This window comes from Bidens hawaiensis, unplaced genomic scaffold (genome assembly GCF_021521415.1).
Source record: "Bidens hawaiensis isolate Kalapana, Puna unplaced genomic scaffold, B.hawaiensis_p1.1 tig00005453_1, whole genome shotgun sequence".
Lineage (NCBI taxonomy): Eukaryota > Viridiplantae > Streptophyta > Magnoliopsida > Asterales > Asteraceae > Bidens > Bidens hawaiensis.
Genome location: NW_027491347.1, coordinates 1,032,858 through 1,054,294, shown reverse-complemented (window position 1 = coordinate 1,054,294; position 21,437 = coordinate 1,032,858). Strand labels below are relative to the sequence as shown.

The 21,437-nt window shown below is 40.5% G+C and overlaps 2 protein-coding genes across 3 annotated transcripts; both read left to right on the top strand.

The window, feature by feature from the left end:
* Positions 1-16,653: 16,653 nt before the first annotated feature.
* LOC143629701 (uncharacterized) lies at positions 16,654-21,310 on the top strand. 2 transcript variants are annotated; one of them, XM_077098909.1, is made up of 11 exons: positions 16,654-16,686; positions 18,682-18,834; positions 18,924-19,191; positions 19,300-19,399; positions 19,472-19,599; positions 19,707-20,017; positions 20,105-20,322; positions 20,430-20,553; positions 20,653-20,838; positions 20,957-21,028; positions 21,113-21,310. In XM_077098909.1, exons 6-11 carry the CDS (start codon positions 19,892-19,894, stop codon positions 21,164-21,166), a joined length of 780 nt encoding a protein of 259 aa, XP_076955024.1. In that variant the 5' UTR covers positions 16,654-16,686; positions 18,682-18,834; positions 18,924-19,191; positions 19,300-19,399; positions 19,472-19,599; positions 19,707-19,891; the 3' UTR covers positions 21,167-21,310. The 2 variants fall into 2 exon arrangements, with proteins under 2 accessions (XP_076955024.1, XP_076955023.1); XM_077098908.1 differs by having other exon boundaries at positions 19,472-20,017.
* LOC143629744 (uncharacterized) lies at positions 18,683-19,810 on the top strand. The gene is made up of 5 exons (XM_077098934.1): positions 18,683-18,748; positions 18,924-19,191; positions 19,300-19,399; positions 19,472-19,599; positions 19,707-19,810. Exons 1-5 carry the CDS (start codon positions 18,683-18,685, stop codon positions 19,808-19,810), a joined length of 666 nt encoding a protein of 221 aa, XP_076955049.1.
* Positions 21,311-21,437: the final 127 nt, after the last annotated feature.

The following is a 21,437-nucleotide window of genomic DNA, read 5'->3' as shown; positions in this document are numbered from 1 at the left end:
CCAAACACAGATTGTCACTTGCAACAATGGGATTAAAGTAAAGAATATTCTGATAAATTTTCAAATTTATATTCAAAATACCATTTTGTTGCAACAACTCCTAATTTATTTCCACTATTTTTAATTTTTTGGCATCATGAAGATAGAAAAAATCAAAATCAATAGAATTTGCCAAACACGGTTAAAACTGATTATTACAGCTTCAAATCACAATAATCAGGTTTGCAAATCCCTTTTAGTTATTTTTATGCAAAAAAAAAACTTTTATGATAAACTATACAATCTTTGCTTACTTGTTTCCAATCGGTTCAAAATGAAACTATGTGATGTTTAACACGAAATCACAACATTATGATAAACTCGCATCAATTAGAAAATCCAAAATTGCACCTTTTTTTTATATAGAATAAGGAATAATTAACATGAACACAATATTTACTTCTTTGAATCAAGAAATAGTAACAAAAAAGAAAAATATAATTGTACCAACAAGAATAAAGAATCAAGACAAGTCTTAAGAAGCATAAAAGTACATATTTTGAGGTTCTTCATTCTCAACCTTAGTCAATGCAAAAACCTATGCAGTCAAACGCACACAAACCGCGCAGCTAACTAACATGCAGGTCCTTTAAAGTCACAACTACAAGAAACTAAAAGTGACCCGAGATTCATAAATTTGAAATCAACAAGAACATATAAGTATATGCTACCTCTTGCATAAAAAGTCAAACTTTTGATTTTTCAAATGCAAAAATGAGATTTTTAACTTTGAAATTGATTTACACTGTATCTATTGTTACAAGAACCTGCTATATTTATAAATCTATATCTTAAATCTTAGCATTAGAAGTATCAAGTTTGAATCTTTTCTAGTCAAACTTTGAATTTCATACTTAACAATCAATATTCAATACCAAAAACTGTAACAGCTGAAATCCCAAAACAAGAACTGGATTTAACCTAAAGCAATTAAATTTTCAATCAATTAAAAATAAATAAATAAATAAACAAATAAAACAAATAAATAATCAAATCAGCAATCAATCTAACAAAACAGCATAATATGAGACTGAAAAAAAGAACACATACCAGTTAAAGATGAGCTGATGAGCATCAACAAAAAACCACCATTTGAATCTTTTAACAGAAACCCATTTCAGAAACAATATTTGATTTAATGGGTTATTAAAAAAATCAATAAAACTGATGAAGAAAATGAAAAAGATTATATTTTTATGATAAAAGAGGCAAAAAGATTGATGGATTTGATCTGTTATAGATAAGTTGTGAATCAGATCAGAAAAAAAGTGAAAAAAGATTGAAGATTTGAGAAAAAGATTAATAACGAATTGAGGGTTTAATGGATTTGAAGCAAAAAGAGAAGAAGAGAAGATGTGGGGGAGTTAAGAGAAGAGAACGAGTGAAGAAGGGAAAGAATTGTGGGCGTTTATCGTGGAAATATAGAAGAAAAGTATGTATTCATTGAAATAATTTATTAAATAAATAATATTAATAATTGTAAATGTGTGTCCTTTTCTAACTTTTTTTTAGTTAACATTAAATTGAAAAATGTATTAGTTTGTGAAGAACATAGTAGTAACATTCGTATAACTTATAATAAAAAAAAAAATATATCTTAAAAATATATACAACTTATGATCAAAGCGACACGAATTCAATTGTTATCAGTTAGCTTTGTTGCGATGCTGAAATTAAACTCAAAAGTTAAATTAATAAACGCATAGAAGACTCGTATAGCTTATGATACAAAAATTAACATATTTAAAGTGATGTTTGTTTGGTATGTAAAGCGTTGTGACGACGAGTCTGCGAATTGGCTGGTTTCGGAACTAAATAGGGAAAAAACTTACTCCTACAATTTAAAAGCAAAAATGAAATAAAAAATGGATGATGTGGGACGAGCTAGTACCTTCGCATGGACTAATAAAGGTCTTGCGATGCAGACCCATTACATGTTTTTCTTACATACAATTTCGTGTAACTTAAAAGCTAATAACAGTATTTGGGAATGTTTGTTGACCTTGTCAATCTTTATATATATATATATGTATGTGTAATAATGTAATAATAAGATTAAAAAATATTTGGGCATGTCTATACGTTTTATATACATATTAGATGTTTTAACAAGACGATGTTAATCGAAAATCGATGATATTGTGTCTTAAAAGCAAGATGAGAAGCATATTAGTTAAAACGTCTCATTGATTCAATTACTAGTTAGTGGGCGCAATATACACAGGTGATCTGGTCGCTTTTAAGTGATCCAAGTAAAATCGACGTTCTAATCTGAACTCCTTTTGGGTATATCGGTTTTTATGCACATGCCAACCTATTTCTGGTGTTTTAATAACATAGACAGGATACATGATAAGTTAAATTAAAGATTGCCATTTTAGTGATTAGTTGCTGGTTCATGGATTGTAGATAAATAATCTGAGCGTTTTTTAGTGACCTAGACAAAATCGATGATCTTGGCTACTATCTTTGCCGACCGTGAAGAGGTAGGTCCCAGCAGGGCTCAGTTGGTCCCGCATGACTCACCTTGAACAGGGATGTCTGCGCAAAGACCATCTACTCCCGCAGGACCCACCATGCTCAGAGAAGCCTACGCGCAGTATGCAAGCTGCATACGCAGGGAAAAGCCTCCCAATGGTAAAGTAACCCGCCTGTTCCCGCAGTTGCGGATACAAGCCATCAGGGAAGGCTACCCGCACAGCATAGCTACACGCATAAGGCTTAACACTTACAAATATTCAGTGTCACCTGAAAGAATGAGCAAAGGCGGGAGGGGGAAAACTCCCGCCAAAATGGGCCAGTCCGTATGATGGAGGATCTTTTGCGTGATACCTGACGAGGTAAAGACAAAAGATCTGACCAGGAATGCGACAGCTCACTGACAGCAGCGTGGCAGACAGCATGCCACAGCACTGTGACCAATAGCCGCCGCCTGCCCACCAACTCCTGCCAGACCACGTGCCTAGCCTGCAGTTGGTAGAAGACGAAGAGTGCACGGCACGCCTGCTCTGTGTCAGCCGCTACCTATCCACCACTCACAGGTAGGGCACGTGCATAGGTTACAGTTGGTAGCGTGTTGGGCCGGCTAAACCCCTGGGAAACCTACCTTCGGCTATAAAAGACAGCAAATGGTATTATCATTTCATCATCTACTATCTCGTATAACTTACTTGATAACTGCTCTAATAGTATTCATATACTTTTATATTCAAAGAGCAATATAGACTGATTCTCACGCCGGAGGGTGGTCACAAGGAGGAACCCCCCCCCTTCTCAGTGACGAGCTTACGGTGTCTGTTTTGCAGGTTCCCTGAAGTACAACTTACTCTGCTGGGCCTAACCTTCGTGGGAAACATTACTTAGCCCCCAGATTACCTATAATCTGCCCGGGGTCACTTAGTGTTTCTTCATTGGCGCCATCCGTGCATAAAGCTAGAACTACATCTTTCTCCAGTTTTTCAAAACTTCCAAGATGACTAGAGAAATTCCGGTAACCACAACCCCAGCCACTGGGGTAAACACCGGCAACACAATGTTTACAAACACTACCCCAGCCACCCAAGCTGGGGCAAGTGAAGTACATTTTACGAACACTACCCCAGTCACTCATGTAGGGGCAAGTGGAGTAAATATTCCACTGGGATTTACTGATACCCAGCTGGAAAAACGAACTCGAGCCCCTCGCCAAACACTTGATCAAGTGAAGGCATGGGCCGAGGCACGCCAACGAGAATTTCAGGCTGAGTTGGACGAACGCTTGCGTTCAGTCCAACAAGCTGAGGAATTCGGTAGTACTCGCCAGCACCTCAACATGAGTAGTGAGTACGAGCACTCGGACGACGAGAGGGAAGACTCCGACACCGACGCGAACCCTCGCCATAAGGCGAAAGGGAAGCGTAAGGAAACGGATCCCCAGCCAAAAAGGAATTTTGGGGAAGCATTCCAACCAGTCACGGAAAAAAGCTCGCGTGACTTCTCCAAGGCCTTTAGACCTACTGCCACAAACGCAGGAAGGTCAAAATTTGCAAGGGACATTGCAGAAGCAATCGCCCCGAAGATGGCCAAACAAACCATCACTGAACCTGAACAGTGGGCATTCAATGGGAAATATCCCGATCAGGCCGTTACCATTGGCCCGACAATTGTTGATCCAACACGCACCTTACTCAAGCGCTTACTGCAGCGAAACGCAGACATCTTCGCGTGGACACCAGCCGACATGACTGGTGTACCCCGGGGAAAGGCAGAGCATAAGCTCAAATGCGATCCGGCCGTTACGCCGATCGTACAAAAGCGCAGAGTAATGGGGCCCGAGCAAACCAACGCGTGCAGAACCCAAGTCAAGGAACTCCTTGATGCGGGCATCGTGCGCGTCAGCAAATATCAAACATGGGTTGCAAATCCCGTAATGGTACCGAAGAATAACAAACAATGGCGCATGTGCATAGATTTCAAAGATTTGAATAAAGCATGCCCCAAAGATTGTTATCCGTTGCCAGAAATTGATCTCAAGGTGGATTCGGTGGCACCATTTCGCCTTAAATGCTTCTTGGATGCGTATAAGGGGTACCATCAAATCCACATGGCTGTAGATGACCAGGACAAAACCGCCTTTCGGACGCCCGATGGCACATTTTGTTATAAAATGATGCCGTTCGGACTTAAGAACGCGGGGTCCACGTACCAACGACTAATGGACAAAGAGTTTCACGCCCAAATTGGGAGAAACTTGGAAGTCTATATGGATGATTTGGTCATCAAAAGCCCCGAGCCAGAGGCGATGTTGAAAGACATTGAGGAAACTTTCAACACGCTCAGAAAGATAAACATGAAGCTCAACCCGAGCAAGTGTTCATTTGGGGTGGAAGAAGGGAAGTTCTTAGGAGTCATTATTACTAAAGATGGCTTCAGAGCGAACCCTGAAAAGGTCGAAGCCATTGTCAAAATGGAATCACCTACCACCATAAAACAGGCTCAAACACTTAATGGACGACTAGTCGCGCTTAACCGCTTTTTGGCAAACCATGCGGATAGGTCGTTCCCTTTTGTGTCAACGCTAAGAAATTGTTTAAAGAAAACGCACTTCCGCTGGACACCAGAAGCGGAAGCAGCTTTTCAGGAGATTCGATCACGCCTGATCGAACTCCCAACACTCACAGCACCACAAGCGGGGGAGGAGTTAATCCTATACCTCTCCGCAACAGATAGAGCAACCGGGGCAGTCCTGCTTGTAGAACGAAAAGGCATCCAGATGCCAATCTATTATGTTAGCCGCGTGCTGGCAGACGCGGAAACCCGGTACTCTACCCTGGAAAAACTGGTCTTGGCACTTATACACGCTTCACGCAGGTTGAGACGATATTTCCAGGGTCACCCAATCACTATTCTCACCAACTTCAAACTCTCAAATGTTCTAGGCAAACCCGAGTTATCGGGACGTCTAGCCAAATGGGCAATTGAATTGGGAGAATATGCGATTCAATACAAGCCGAGACCAGCCATTAAAGGTCAGGTCCTGGCTGATTTTATTGCAGAAGTCCCCGCTTCACGGGAGAAAGAGTGCCAGGAGGAGGTTCAACCCTCCCCAGCACACGAAATCGATGAAGTCTGGCGACTCTACACTGATGGAGCAGCTAGTAACGAGGGTTCAGGCGCAGGGTTAAAATTAACAAATCCAGCAGGCCAGGAATATACTTATGCTATTCGGCTGGATTTTCCAAGTACGAATAACGAAGCTGAATATGAAGCATTCCTGGCCGGATTGAGGATTGCGCGAAAGATGGGTGTAAAAAATTTGGAAGCCCACGTAGATTCCATGCTAGTGGCAAACCAAATAAACGGGACGTACACGGCTGTGAACGACACAATGGCCCTGTACCTTGCCCAAGCCAAAGCCATCATGCGCGATTTTAATGATTGTAAAGTGATACACGTCAAGCGCAGCGAAAACAAATCTGCGGATGCGTTAAGCAAGCTTGCATCACTGGCCTTCACCCACTTGGGAAAGGACATCCGCGTGGAACTCCTCGAAACACCATCAGTCCCGCACAAGGAAATTTGTGTCATCCAAACCGGTACAGAAACATGGATGACCCCAATAATAAAATACCTTGAAGCAGGAACGTTACCAGAGTCGAAGTCACAGGCAAGAAAACTACGCTGTAAAGCACTGAATTATCAGCTGGTCAATGACACCCTTTACAGACGTAACTTTCTTGGCCCATTGTTAAGATGCGTGGACAACCAAGATGCTGACTACCTCCTAAGGGAGGTTCACGAAGGCATCTGTGGAGTACACGCAGGCCCCCGCGCTGTGGTAGCCAAGCTAAACAACGCGGGATACTTCTGGCCGGGGATGCATATGGACGCGTTGGCATACATCAGAAAATGCAGATCTTGCCAGCTTTACGCACCCAACACGCATCGCCCGAAAAATGAACTTGTTCCTGTCACTTCCTCGTGGCCATTTCAGAAGTGGGCCATTGACGTGACAGGCCCATTTCCAACAGCAGCTGGGAATGTTCAGTTCCTAGTGGTAGCCATTGACTACTTCACCAAATGGATAGAAGCGAAACCTTTAGCCCAAACAACCGCAAAGCATATCAAAAAATTTATTTGGGAATTTATTATTTGTCGTTTTGGACTTCCACAGAATTTGGTAAGCGACAATGGCACCAACTTTGCTGACAAGAAGCTACAGCAGTGGCTGAAAGAACTTCAAATCACCCACACCTTTACCTCAGTGGCACACCCGCAAGGTAACGGTGAGGTGGAAAGAGCAAATAAGAGCATCGTCGAAGGCATAAAGAGAAGACTCTTGGAACATAGATCCGGTTGGGTAGACGAGCTTCCGCACGTCCTTTGGGCAAACAGAACGCTGAAGAAGACCAGTACGGGAGAAACCCCGTTCAGTCTCACTTATGGCACTGAAGCCATGATCCCAGTCGAAATCGGTTTACCCTCACCAAGGGTCTTAATCCAACCAGAAGACAATGATGCGGAAAGACGGTTAGACCTTATGCTAACCGAAGAGCGCAGAGACTTAGCCGCCGTGCGTGACGAAAACTACAAACGACAAATGCAAAAATACTACAACACGCGGGTAAAACTCTGCAACTTCAAGGAAGGAGACTACATACTGCGTAACAACGAGGCTTCGAACCAACAACGCCCAGGAAAGTTGGCCCCGATTTGGGAAGGGCCATACATTATCAAAGAAGTTCTGGGAAAGGGCGCATACCGGCTCGAAAGGCTCGATGGCACTCCCATCCCTAGAACATGGAATGGAGCTCAATTACGCAAATGTTATATGTAGATCAATTCCAACTTGTAAAGAAAAGGCCTAGAGCCACTTCTAATGGAAATGATTCTCCTTTCATGATGTATTAATAGCTTGTAACCTATGAACTCCCCTTACGGGAAGAAGTAGTTGCGTGTGGAAGGCGGCAATACCCGCATAAACACAACGCCAAAATGTTAAAAAGTTCTAAGGAAAACCTACACGCAGGTCAGATGTAGGTAAAGTTTAGCCATCCTTGTAAGTGCAAGTGACGGTCTTACCCGCACAATCACGAACAAGGAAGCCAAACTTAACTTACCGTCTACCACGTTAAAAGGTTAACTTATGAACACTTAAAAAAGGATAAGAAAAACCTACACGCAGGTCAGATATAGGTCTAAAGTTAAAGCCATCCTACTAAGTGCAAGTGACGGTTACACCCGCACAATCACGAAAGAGGGAGCGAAAACTTTAGTCCATTATCAACCACGTTCAAAGGTTTAACTTAATGCCGTAGAAATTTCGAAAAGGAAAACCTACACGCAGGTCAGATAGAGGGTAAAGATTAGCCATCCTACCAAGTGCAAGTGACGGTTTTACCCGCACAATCACGAAGGAGGAGGCGAAACTTTAACCCATCATCAACCACGTTCAAAGGTTCTTATTCTAAACACTTGGGAAATTGCTAATTTAAACTAAGTATGCAAGTCATAAGTTTATAAAGCAAAGAACCCAAGGAAGGAAATAACAATCTTATACGCAAAGAGATTAATATTTCACAATCAATTACAAGAATGGCTGGGTAACTACCCGCCTAAAAGAAATCTATACAAGGCTGTCTATCCTAGCAGTGTGAAGGGATCTTCAGGATCAGGCTTCAGGGCCACCTCCGCTTGGACCAGCACCGTCAGAGCGCGGCTGCCCAAGGAATGCCTTAAGGATGCTTAGCCCATCATCAGCAGCAGCAGCTTCATTCACCTTCTCCACCACTGGATGCGGGAAGGCAGCGTACTGATTCACAGCTTGGTCATAAGCAGCTTCAGTATTAACATTGAATAAAGGGAAGTTGGAGGGCGGAAAGCCTCTCTCAGCAAACCCTAGACCAAGCAGGAAGCCAGTCTTCTGCCCATCCTCATGAGAAGCGTTGAGGGCTGCGCTCATTGCATCGTCGTAAGAGGTCTCTGAAAGGACCCGACGCACAACCTACAAAAGAAAATTACAAGTTAACATTTTCTAATTACGAGCGGAAAGCGTAAAGAAAAAGATAAAGATACCTCAGGCAACGCTTCTCGAAGCAGCCATTGGAGGGTAGCTTGACTTTCTTTGTAAGCATGTTCAGCTCCGCTTTTATCAAGGTTGGCAAGTTGAACTTCCTTGGCGGCAGCTTCTTCGACGCTTTTGAGTTTCCTCTCAGTACGGTCAAGCATCCCCCTCTGGTCAAGGATCTCCTGCAGCTTCTTGGCATCTTCCATTGCCAAGGCGTCATGAGCATGCTGAAGAGCCTTTAATTTGCATTTAAGCTGCTCATTCTCTTCGCGAAGTGGCTCAGCAACAGCTTCAGCCTTGGCAGCCCTCTCAGTTGAGTTTCGCGCAGTCTCCTTGGCCAGCCGAAGCTGTTCATTCACAGCTTGGGCAGCCTTGGAGCGGGCCTCGAGTCGCGCCTGGACTTCAACCTCGAGGGCCTTGAATGCCTTCTCCTTCTCGGCTGCGGCAGCGGCCAACTGCCGGTTCTCCTCCCGAAGAGCCCGCGCTTCAGATACATCTTTGGCGCGAGCCGCTTTTAACTTGTCGTTTTCACGACAAAGCAGCTCGACGCGGGGCTGCGTTCGGGCCTGGAGAACCCGAAGCTCATTGGTTAGCCTACCCTCTTGGTAGCTAGCCATGGCTTCCCCCAACGCACCATGAGGAGCAGCGTGGCGAGCCCAGTCCACGCACTCCACAGGGGTGCGAAGGGTTGTTCCTCGGCGTATGTTCCATCTTGGAACATACACTTCATTGGAATCCGACACTGCAAAAGAAACAAAGGCAGTTAGGAAAAGATGACAAAAATATACAAAGAAAAAAGAACCCTACGTACCTGTAGGGTCAATAACAGGCCGATAGCCGCCAAACCCATCACCTGAACCTAAAGGAAATCCATCCAACAGGTCAGGCAGACGGGAAGGTGGCGTAGATCGGCGGGAAGCCCGGCGCGTACCTGATGGTCCGGCCGTCGGTGCCGGTGGCGCAGGTATAGTGGCAGCCGCCGTGGTAGCCATTGTTGGCGCCGTCTCCTCAGCAACAGTAACCGCCGGCTCCGTGAAAGATGCTGTAAAAATTGCACTCACGGCCGGCGGAGACACCTTCTCAGCTGGAACAGCCTCAGGAAGGCTGGAACCAGCGGAAGCAAGCGTAGACGCCTGGGTCGACGCCTCGGGAAGGCTGACCAAGCCTACCGTCATTGGCGGGGGAATACTTACTCCAACTCCACCCTGGAATGCGTCAACATCCACACCTGCACAAGCAAAAGTGTTAGAAAAATTTATTTGAAACAACAAATCTAGACAAGAATTATGGGGGTACTTACGGGGTTTCTTGAGCTTGAACGCACGGACGAGCGGGGGCGAACCCGATGGAGCCGGCCTCTTGACACCGGTAACCGTCGTCGTCGCTGCCTCCCCGGAGGTAACACCTGCAGCCTCCGGAGCGGTGGTCTCCTCACCACCGGGCTTCCCCGCCACCTCTGCATTATCTGACTCCGAGTCAGATAGGACTACCGGGTCGGCCGTAGAGGCCACCTTCTCCTTGCCTTTCCCGACGGCAGCCTTTTTCTTCCGCACCAGTGGAGGACCTTCTGCGGATTCCTCAGAAGAAGAAATGTCATGAACTCCAGCAGCAGGCACAGCATTGAGAGGTTCAGGGTAGAAGATAGGCTTACCTGGCCGTCGGTGGCTCAGGATCTCTTGGCCTGGCGGGTAAACCTCCACGAACCGACCCGCAGTCTGCTCTAAGATGGGCAACTCGTTCTCGTCCAGAGCACGAGTACCCATCCGCGCAGGACCATCTTCCTCCCGCGGATTCAGGAGCGACTGAAGATCGTTACCCTCTGAAATCAACAAGAGTTAGAAAAAATCGTAGTCAGCAAAAAAGAAACAAGACATACCATAAGGGGTAGAGTTCGAACCATATTCAAGGACGATCGGAACCTTATCCGCATTCGCCGCCTTCCACACCCGGCTCATCCCCAGCATCACCATCGCCGACTCCGGAAAACGGAAAACCGGGGACTGGACCCGGGATATCTTCGCGAACCATTCCGCCTCCTCGTAGTTGATGGCGGGAAGGTTCGGAAGTGGCTGGCCATTCTTGAACTTCATGGCAATGGGGATGGCTCGAGCGGATATAAAGAAGAACTCTCTTCTCCATGAGCGAAGACTCCGCTCGGTGGTACAAATCTTTAAACCCTTGATACGGGTTGTAAGAGTGTACCACCCTTGGATGCACCTCCAAGTATAGAAGGTCATCAGGCGGTCAACAAGGGGCTCAAGGCCCAGTATCCGGCACACCCACTCAAAGTGCCGGACCTTGGCAATGGCCATGGGGTGCACCTCTGTCAGGTGCACACCGTGCCTCTCTAGGACACGGTACACAAACTTTGTCAACGGAAACCTAAGGTTCCCATAGACAAAGAATGCAGCATAAACCCCGATCTTGCCACTAGGGGCATCGTACACAGTATGGTGGGGCTCAGGAAACTCAGGCTCGAGAGACTCGAGCATGAACTTCCTGACGATATACTGGTACAGCTCGACAGGAAGATAACACTGGCATTCGCCAGCAGTCTTCTGATCATCAGCATCGTGAGAAGACATGGTGGAAGAAAGAAGAGATTTCAGATCAATGCTTTACTGAAAAAGAGAAATTCGCCGGAAATTACTGGAGAAGAAGAGATGAAAGTGGAAAGTGTGAATTGCAAATAACCTTCTCCCCCTTTATATAGCAATCGCAATTAATGCGATGAATTTAATACGGAAGAGAGAGAAATCAAAGGTGCAATGAAACTATGACGCGTGGCAAAAGCAAACTGGCAACAGCTGTCAAAAAGGACGTGTGCCAGAGATTTCGCGGCTACGCGCCCGAAATCCCGTGCCCACGCGCCTGAAAAAGCAACTGGAATGACCACATAATGTCATGTCGCCATAACTTCTGGCACGTCCTGACACAGTCAGAAGAAACCGTCGCACGACGTTTGAGGTATTGGGTTGTTATCCATCCAACTCTTCAAATTTCAAAATTTAAAAATTTGAAGACTAAGGTTCAAAAAAGTAAGCGGGAAAATATCCCTTACCTTGGCAAACAAGTAACCATAAGCCGGGTGTGGGTACAGTGTAAAGGTAAAACCCTTCACATACCTAACACCCGCAGGGAATTGAAGCCAAAATATTTGGCAACCAAGTAACCATAAGACGGGTGCGGGTACAGTGTAAAGGCAAAACCCTTCACATACCTAGCACCCGCAGGGAATGGACGCCAGGAATACCTTGGAAGTAAAGTAACCGTAAGACGGACGCAGGTACAGTGTAAAGGCAAAACCCTTCACATACCTAGCACCCGCTGAGAATTGAAACCAGGAAGGATCTTCTGGGCAATGCTTGTGAAAACGGAAGTAATATCCCCGCATTGCGGGAACATCGAGTACTACGTTGTTTGAGGCTCCAAGATGGAATTGGTGGTTTAAACATAATTGATCACTATGTTCAAAAACTACCAGAACCACAGGGAGAATCCGCACAACTAAGACTCAATACTCCTGACTTGCGAGGAGGTTACAGACCTACCCGCATCATACCCAAAGACCAAGCAGGAAACTCGGGAATTTCTGCAAGTGACAAGGACTTCCGCGGGAAGAACCCCCATGGAAAACCTTACAAAAACCCCTTTTCAAAACCCTTTGCTTAAGTCCAAAAATTCACCTCACTTTATTAGACATTCGTGAGAAGAACATTGGACTGGGGGGACTTGAAGAGGTAGGTCCCAGCAGGGCTCAGTTGGTCCCGCATGACTCACCTTGAACAGGGATGTCTGCGCAAAGACCATCTACTCCCGCAGGACCCACCATGCTCAGAGAAGCCTACGCGCAGTATGCAAGCTGCATACGCAGGGAAAAGCCTCCCAATGGTAAAGTAACCCGCCTGTTCCCGCAGTTGCGGATACAAGCCATCAGGGAAGGCTACCCGCACAGCATAGCTACACGCATAAGGCTTAACACTTACAAATATTCAGTGTCACCTGAAAGAATGAGCAAAGGCGGGAGGGGGAAAACTCCCGCCAAAATGGGCCAGTCCGTATGATGGAGGATCTTTTGCGTGATACCTGACGAGGTAAAGACAAAAGATCTGACCAGGAATGCGACAGCTCACTGACAGCAGCGTGGCAGACAGCATGCCACAGCACTGTGACCAATAGCCGCCGCCTGCCCACCAACTCCTGCCAGACCACGTGCCTAGCCTGCAGTTGGTAGAAGACGAAGAGTGCACGGCACGCCTGCTCTGTGTCAGCCGCTACCTATCCACCACTCACAGGTAGGGCACGTGCATAGGTTACAGTTGGTAGCGTGTTGGGCCGGCTAAACCCCTGGGAAACCTACCTTCGGCTATAAAAGACAGCAAATGGTATTATCATTTCATCATCTACTATCTCGTATAACTTACTTGATAACTGCTCTAATAGTATTCATATACTTTTATATTCAAAGAGCAATATAGACTGATTCTCACGCCGGAGGGTGGTCACAAGGAGGAACCCCCCCCTTCTCAGTGACGAGCTTACGGTGTCTATTTTGCAGGTTCCCTGAAGTACAACTTACTCTGCTGGGCCTAACCTTCGTGGGAAACATTACTTAGCCCCCAGATTACCTATAATCTGCCCGGGGTCACTTAGTGTTTCTTCAATAGTTATATAAACAAATGGTTTTAGAGTATTTAAGAGAAGCGATGATCAAAATGTTTTAAATTAGTTGATATAATATAACAGAATAAGATTGTGGAACTTAGGGTAGTGGAGCACCCCTCCCACGCTCCAACCCTCTGTCAAGCATCACGTTCCTTGCGGAGGATATAATTAATGAAAAGACAATAATAATAATGATAATGATAATAATAATAGCAACAATAACGGTAATGGTGGTGACGCTGCGCAAACGAAAAGGTGAAACGAAGATTCGACCATGAGTAATGATGAAAAAACAAAAATAATAATGATTATAATTTTTTGGAACGACCAACTAAGTAACGCCGGGCACTCCATGGTTAAAGCTGGCCCGAGCTGGCCACGAGTCCGGACGGACGGAGCCCCTAACAGTCCACCTACTGAGGGATTCCCCGGATAGAACTCGGCCACCACGCCCGTCAAACGGCACGACAACGAGGGTCGGTAAAACCGGGTGAGATCAGGACTCGAACCCTGACAAGACATGGTCATCCATCATATCTCTCATATAAATCGATGATAGTCAGGTTTGAACTCCTTACCTCTTACTAGTAAGTAGTAAAGTGATTGCTTTACCATTGAGTCACATCCAATTTATAATAATGATTAATAATATAGTAATAAAAATAATATTATAATAATAATAATGACCAAAAAAACTCACACCGCCATTCCATAGTCCATACATAGTGTGGTTGAGTCAACTGGTCCAAGAAATGGGCCCACGAGCAAGACCAATTCTGATTCAAATTCCCCCATTTTTCAATGACGCCGGTGGCTGGGTCTCACGTTAGCTGTAAGAAGTTCATACGATCATACCAACACGTGTGCGGTTATGATTAGATGATACTTAATTTGTTAAATATTGCGTCTCACTTTTGAATTTTTACGATTACCTCACAACATGTATCATCACTTACGGTGTCATAAAAATCGTTAATCGGTAGTTGGGTGATGGGATGACGACTAGCGATTAATCGAGATTAATTGAATTGGACTTTTCAGTTTTATATACACGTGCACATTTTTATATGTAATTTTCAGTTTTATACACATAAACATATTTTGATCGGAAATTGATTATGATCTCGCTGGAAACCGCTAGTTATTGCTGAAATATCGCCAGAAACCACTGATTATAGACAGAATCTCGACGGAGACCACTGATTTTGGTCAGAATGTCGTCGGAAACCGCCGGTTTTAACCATATTTGACCGTTGACCGATTAATTAGCCGACTAGCCCAAATTTAATAAGTGAAGTGAGGACCTATCGATTAATCAGGGATTAATCGGTACATAATTTGGATTTTTGCAACACTGATCACTAGTGTGACAAGGTTTTTTCTATCCAGTCTGGTTAAACGGTTCAGATCAAGTAACATAATAAAAATAACAAAAACTAAATTCACATGCAAGAAGTTAACAAATATAAGTCAATCGATGTTTATAGAATAATTGTTATAGACTTAATAAATTATTATTTTTATTTGAAATGTGGGTTAAAGTTTGTTATTCATATTTTAAAAATTTAATATAAAGGTTTCTACAAGTTCAATGTCAAAATTTCTATAAGTGTAAAAACTGCCTACACCCTATATATCATTTTAATCCTTAAAAATATAGTGGTTTTTGTTTTACATCATTAAATAAATAACCATCTAGAGACAAATGATACGAAAGTAACATGGTAGGGACACATGCTTTTCTTTTAAATTGTTAATTTGTGATTTCTCGTAAACTAGGACAATCTATGACTACGTAATTTTCCTAACTTTTGTTTGAATTATATATGTACAGTTTGTTGACTACGTTCTCGATCATCACGCATCCTAATTTGATTCTTGTTTTGGAATGTTATGATCATCATGTTACGATCCACCATGTCATTATGTATCTATCTATCTATCTATAATATATATAAACGAAGATTCAAAAATCCTAGGTGTCGCGATGTCGTCGCTCCCACCTTTTTTGGAGCCACCATAAATGGAGGTAATCGTTTGACGGTGGCTATCGGAATTTCCCTACATCCAATTCCGGCCAAAACTCTGGAATCATGGAGGTAAGTGTTTGTTTGTTACTGTGCTTATCTCGTCCATAATTAAACTCGAAATATATGAAACATACTTAATTAAAGAACACACTGTTTTAAGCATGCAAGGTGTTTGTTAAAATGCCACAAAGAATAAATTATGAGATTAATTTAATATAAGTGTGCTGTTGTCCAGAGTGCACAGTTTCGGGTCAGGGGTTGTTAAACGTCTTCCATTCCTTGTCCAGATAGAGTGTCTCCATGGAAAATGGCTTCATTACGTCGTCGTTTCTCTGCGTTTTACTGTTCGGTGTTCGTTGTTTGTGTGAATCGGTTCCAGGAATGTACGTATTCAGCGACTCATTAGTCGACATTGGAAACAATAATTACTTGCCTCTGCCTGCTGCCAGAGCTGACTTTCCTCACAACGCCGTAGATTTTCCTACTGGAGAAGCCACTGGACGGTTCAGTAACGGAAAAAATGCAGTGGATTTTCTAGGTAGCTTTCGTTTTTCTGATGCAGTTAATTATTTAGGAATTGAGGTTAATTAATATAGGTTGAGTATTTGAGTTTCAATTTTTGTTTAATTCGTATTTGACAGCGGAAAAGGTGGGATTACCATCGGCACCAGCTTTTTGCCTCCTGCGATTAATACGATTCCGGTGCATAAACAAAACGTTTTGCCTCCGTCTCCCGATTCCTTTGTTCTTACTAGAGTTATAAGGTAGTTACAAAAGTCGAATACATCCATTATTATTGTCAATTGTTTTTAATGTTACTAACGATTTTTTTACGTTATCGATTCTTGTAGATGTGGTCAAATTAAGAGACGAGATGATCAGCACAAGTTGTCGGCTGCTCAGACTTTCTGCCCGTGTATGCAATGTGCTGCTATATTCTTTCTTATGGTTGGTTTTGTTTCTCAAACTCGAAATATATGAAACATACTTAATTAAATAACACACTTTTATTTGTTATTTAGTAATTAAATTTTTTAAGTAATAGTGTTTTGCTAAAGGAAATTTAAAAAAAAATATCATGTTCGGTTTTGACAGTTTTTTGTTTATTATTTAATGGGTTATTTGATCTTAAATTAGTTAATTCAAATCTATATTTGATCTAGGTTGTATCTCTTTTACTGAAGGAAATTTAAAAAAATAAAATTATCTCAGCAAAATAATAATAATAACTTAAATTAGTTAATTCAAATCCCTATTTAATCTAGGTTATATCTTTACCTATTATAAATATAATACAACTCATAAAATAATCATTATAAATACATCAACATTTATTATTTATTTAAGTTGTCTTCTTCAACATCCAGGTCCAACATACGTACAAGTTGAAAGCTACAGATACATACGGTATGAAGATATAACATCCTATTAAATTGTACTGCACATAATTGAGGTTCTATTGCTGTTGATTTTGACCTAATTGTGCTTAATTTGTTGATTCCAATGGTGAAGTTAAAAATTGTAGGTAGATAGTTATTTTGATATATACTGCCAAATAAATTTTCAAGTTTTATTGATAAACTAAAAATCAAGTCATATGTGTGAGGATTTCATCTAAATTGTTAACGCAAGAGTTGACATGATAGACGTAATTAGGTTATTTTGTTATTATTATTGTTATTGGAATTGAATTATGTTTATAATGTTTAATTTGACTGTACATGAGCTTGGCGAATTTTGACATATTTGTGCTTAATTATGTTGATGTCAATCGTGTGAGTTAGTAGTTAGGTAAGTAGTTATTTACTTATTCGAACTGTTTTAATGTATTAGGTGTACATAATTGGAGGTTATATTCTGTTAAGTTGACCTAATTCTAATTAATCATGTTACATCCAATCGTGAAGTTAGAAATCATAGGTAGATAGTTGTTTAGTTATTCAAATTGTTGTAATTTATTAAACAGAAAAAAAAACATTAAAAAAGTGTATATAATCTTAGTTAAATAGAAAGCAATATTCGTCACAAAATATGACAATTACAACATGTACAAATAATGAAAAGTATGTTTTCTATTTATTTATTTCTTATTTTTTTTAAAGATAGTATGATTGATGAATCACCCTTCTAGAAAACACTTATGTTTGATTTAATCTGTTGGTTCAGTCCCAGTATTAAAATTACCAAAACCAAATAGTATTAATACTGAAAACATGAAAAACAACCATCTTAATCAAGTTAAAACTTTAAATGCAAATATATATAATTTAAAATAATAAAATGTCCAACCGAAACTCTTTTGAACCAATCCAATAAATGAAAGTACACACAAAAGCCACAAGTGAATATTAGAACCAACGAGGCCACAAGGGAATGATGGTTACTTTGATCATAAAGCCCATCTTTAACACACATTGCCATCCCGGTTTCAATTCAAAAGTTTCTACCCTTACTAACTCAAATTTACTCATTTTAGTTCTAAGCCTTTTTTAGATTTTATCTAACACCTCGGATGCAGCTTTAGGAGCAATCACTTGGGATATTTCCCAATTCCAGATGACAACAAGAAGCTTAACTTTAAAAAGTAATCCAACGTCCCAGACCCTGTTTTCGTCTACGAGTTCTATAACAAATTCGAATTCCATAATCTCACCACCTTTACATTCCGTGTGAAAAACCCCACCCGTATCCTTCCACTTTAATTGTTTACTCCTTTTTGAGGAACCTATTTTTTTGCATTTTAGTGCCTTATCCACTGCAACAATGGAATTTGCATAAAGACAGTAGCATTCCCACCTTTTTTCTTTTTGTGCACCTCACCCCTTTTAATGCAAACTATGCCAACATTAACCATCTAACTACAACATAAACAGAACTGAGAATGATTTCTGTTAAATCTAAACATCAATCAACAATTTTATTAACCTATATTCAATTAAAACGCATAAAAACACATGAACATGCTCTCAAACTAATAGTCTAATCACAACAAAAACAAAACTGAGACTGATTTCAATTATTTCATTGAATCTAATCATAAATCCCAATAAAACTAACCGAAAACCAAGAAATGTAAACTACATAAAAACACATAAACGAATCCGAAAATCAACATAATAACTTTCTAATTAGTACAAAAACAGGACCGAGACTGATTTCAATAATTTCACTGACTCGAATCACCAATTCACAATCAATAACCTAAAATTAATTAATTCATCATAAACATATCCACAGCTTAACATAATACACACAGAAGCAATCAAATGCGTACAAACTCCAAAATTAACCTTAACTTTTATACCTCAAGGTTGATAATTGGTTTTCAATCTTTAGAAACTCACATTCCTAAGTTCCAAAATATTTATGTTTGAACGATTTCTAATACATGATTATTTGCAGAATGGATACCAAAAAGTTTACGATGTTGAATGATCTTGGAGATGCTAATGAGAAATCAGTTCTGCTGGTAAGGGTCTTAAGGAAGTGGATAAACCATGTACTTGACAACCCCTTTTCATTATTTCTTTGGATTTAATATTACAAGACGAAGAGGTACGACTTAATTATAATTATAATAGTTACTTTACGTTTCGTATCAAAAAAATGATAATATGTGTTTTATCTTATTTTTGTTCCTTAAGGGAAATAAAGTACATGCTTCTATTCCAAAGAAGTTTATAAGCTACTTTGATAATAAGATAAAAGAAACTTGCTGGTATAAAATTTCAAAAGCAAGTTTTGGAGCTTATGCTGATAGGTTCAAGTATGTGGAAAACTCGCATAGAGTAAATCTGTCCAAGACGACTGATGTAAGACTATGTGATGATTTTGTTGCCGACATTCACACATTCAAATTTACAGACATTGACACGTTGCTTGCTGGAGCAATTGCTGCCGATACATGCACTGGTTAGTACATTTAACTACTAAGTTTTATAGCTTTTGATTTTGTTTGATATCTTTTGTCTTATCACTTAACACATTTAATAACCATGGTTTTCTTTATATTGTCAACAGATGTTATTGGAATTATTAAAGATAATGGATATGCTAAATATATCACAAAGAAAAATGGTACCACTGCCAAATTGTTAGGAATCGACTTATATGGAAGCAAGTAAGTATTTTAATAATAAAAGAGTTATACATTGAACATTTGTTACTAACAATTTTATATATTTTATTTCAGTGGCAATAAAATCGGTGTCAGTTTATGGAATTCGTATGCAACACAGATTTTATCTTACATTGAGCAGAATCCACAAGAGGCTCCGGTGGTTGTTATTTTACACTTTGCTGTATACAAACCTTTTAATGGTTAGTTAATAAGAATTATATTTTATTATTAACATGTTAATTTATATTAAAAACATTTTTAACAGTTTTGATTACCTATTCATCTCAATGTTGTAATCGTTTTTCAGGAATATCTTGTATCTCTAACGCAAACGGAGTTACGAAGTTAATCATTAATCAAGAAATCCCAGAGATTGTAGATTTTAAGAACAGGTTAAACAGTTTTAAATAACTCTTAAAATAACATCCATATTTTTATTGCATGCATATGCTATTTAGCTAACAGTTTAATGTTATTGTTAGCTTGGTTCAAATGATTGCCTCTCAAACGTCTTCAAGCGCTTTGCTAAGCCCGCCAACTATACGGAATCGGTTTCTTGATGAATTTGTTAATGACACGGAGTTCAGTCATATCGGAGAAGTTGAAGCTATAACAACAGTATTGTTTAACTATTATCTTTATATATATATTAATGTCATTTTGTTATAACTTAATTAAATTATAAATTCCGTTTATTTGTTTAAGGCAAAAAAGGTTGTCGTCTGTGGAAGCATAATCCCAGCATCTAACTACAGCCGTTGGTACTACATTGCCTGTAAAGTGTGTGCTACAACACTTACAATGGAAAACAAGGAAAGCCATGAAGGGGAGATCGACGGGGAGACATCTTTGAATCAATTCAAAGGAAAGTATAAATGCAGAAGCATGAAATGCAACGGTGCTATTGTCAATGCAGTTGCTAGGTTTGTGAAAAATAACATTTGATAATAGACATAATTACTGTTTGTGCTTAAAATAAGATAACATATAATTATTGTCTATAACAATGTTAATCACCATTAATGTGCAGGTACCGGGTTCCTTTTGATGTTCAAGACTCAACTGGATCGATCCTGGCGTTAACTTTATGGGAAGGACAAGCACTACCCATTTTCAAGATTACTGCTATGGATCTGTTTAAGAGATTGGTGGAGGTAAGTTTGGTTATACTACAAAAATGCATTTTATGTTTAACTTTACAATTAAATGATTATCACACATTCATGGTTAATAAATATTTTTTATTTCTGCAGAGTGGTGCTAATCCTGATGAAATTCTTCCTAAAGAGATCCACGATATTGAGGGTCAAATTTTTGCTTTTAAGATCAACATTCAACAATACAATATAAATAAAGAAGGGTCTTCCTACAATATTTATAGACTTACCAAAGATAAAAACATAATAGACGAGCTGCAAAAAAAGCATGAATTGAATCTGGTAAGATATTTTATAGTTAAGTTATTGTTTTTGGGTTTATACATGTTTAATTTTTCTTATATTTACTGCATACCGTATTTGATAACATTAAGAATTTGATTGTTTTTTTGTTTAAAAGCCTCAGGAACCAACCTCCGATTCAAGTAATGAAGATTTCGTTACACATCCTGATATAAACATGTCTGATAAGGTATGAAGTATAGATTAATTTCGCTACAACAAGTATACCCATAATTTATGAACTTCTTTATGAAACTTTAAATTTCGTTATTAGGATTCTGTTAATATTGAAGATGATGATGTCACGACTTTGGAAACAAACACATGAAAGGCATCGGCTGTCAACAAACAAAGCAAGAACAAGAATGCTGAAACCGTAAAGAGGAAGCTCCAAGATGTGTATGATGTCGACAGCGCACCGCAACAGTCAACTTCAAAACCAAAAAGATCGTCAAAAGTTCAAGATGCTGGCAAGAACAATCTCTTAACACTTAAAAAGGAGAAATAAATAATCTGTCTTACTTTTTTTAATAACAATGCAAACTTTTGGATTGGTTTTTATTTGCTTATTTGGAGCTTCTTAAAAACACTTTTTATTT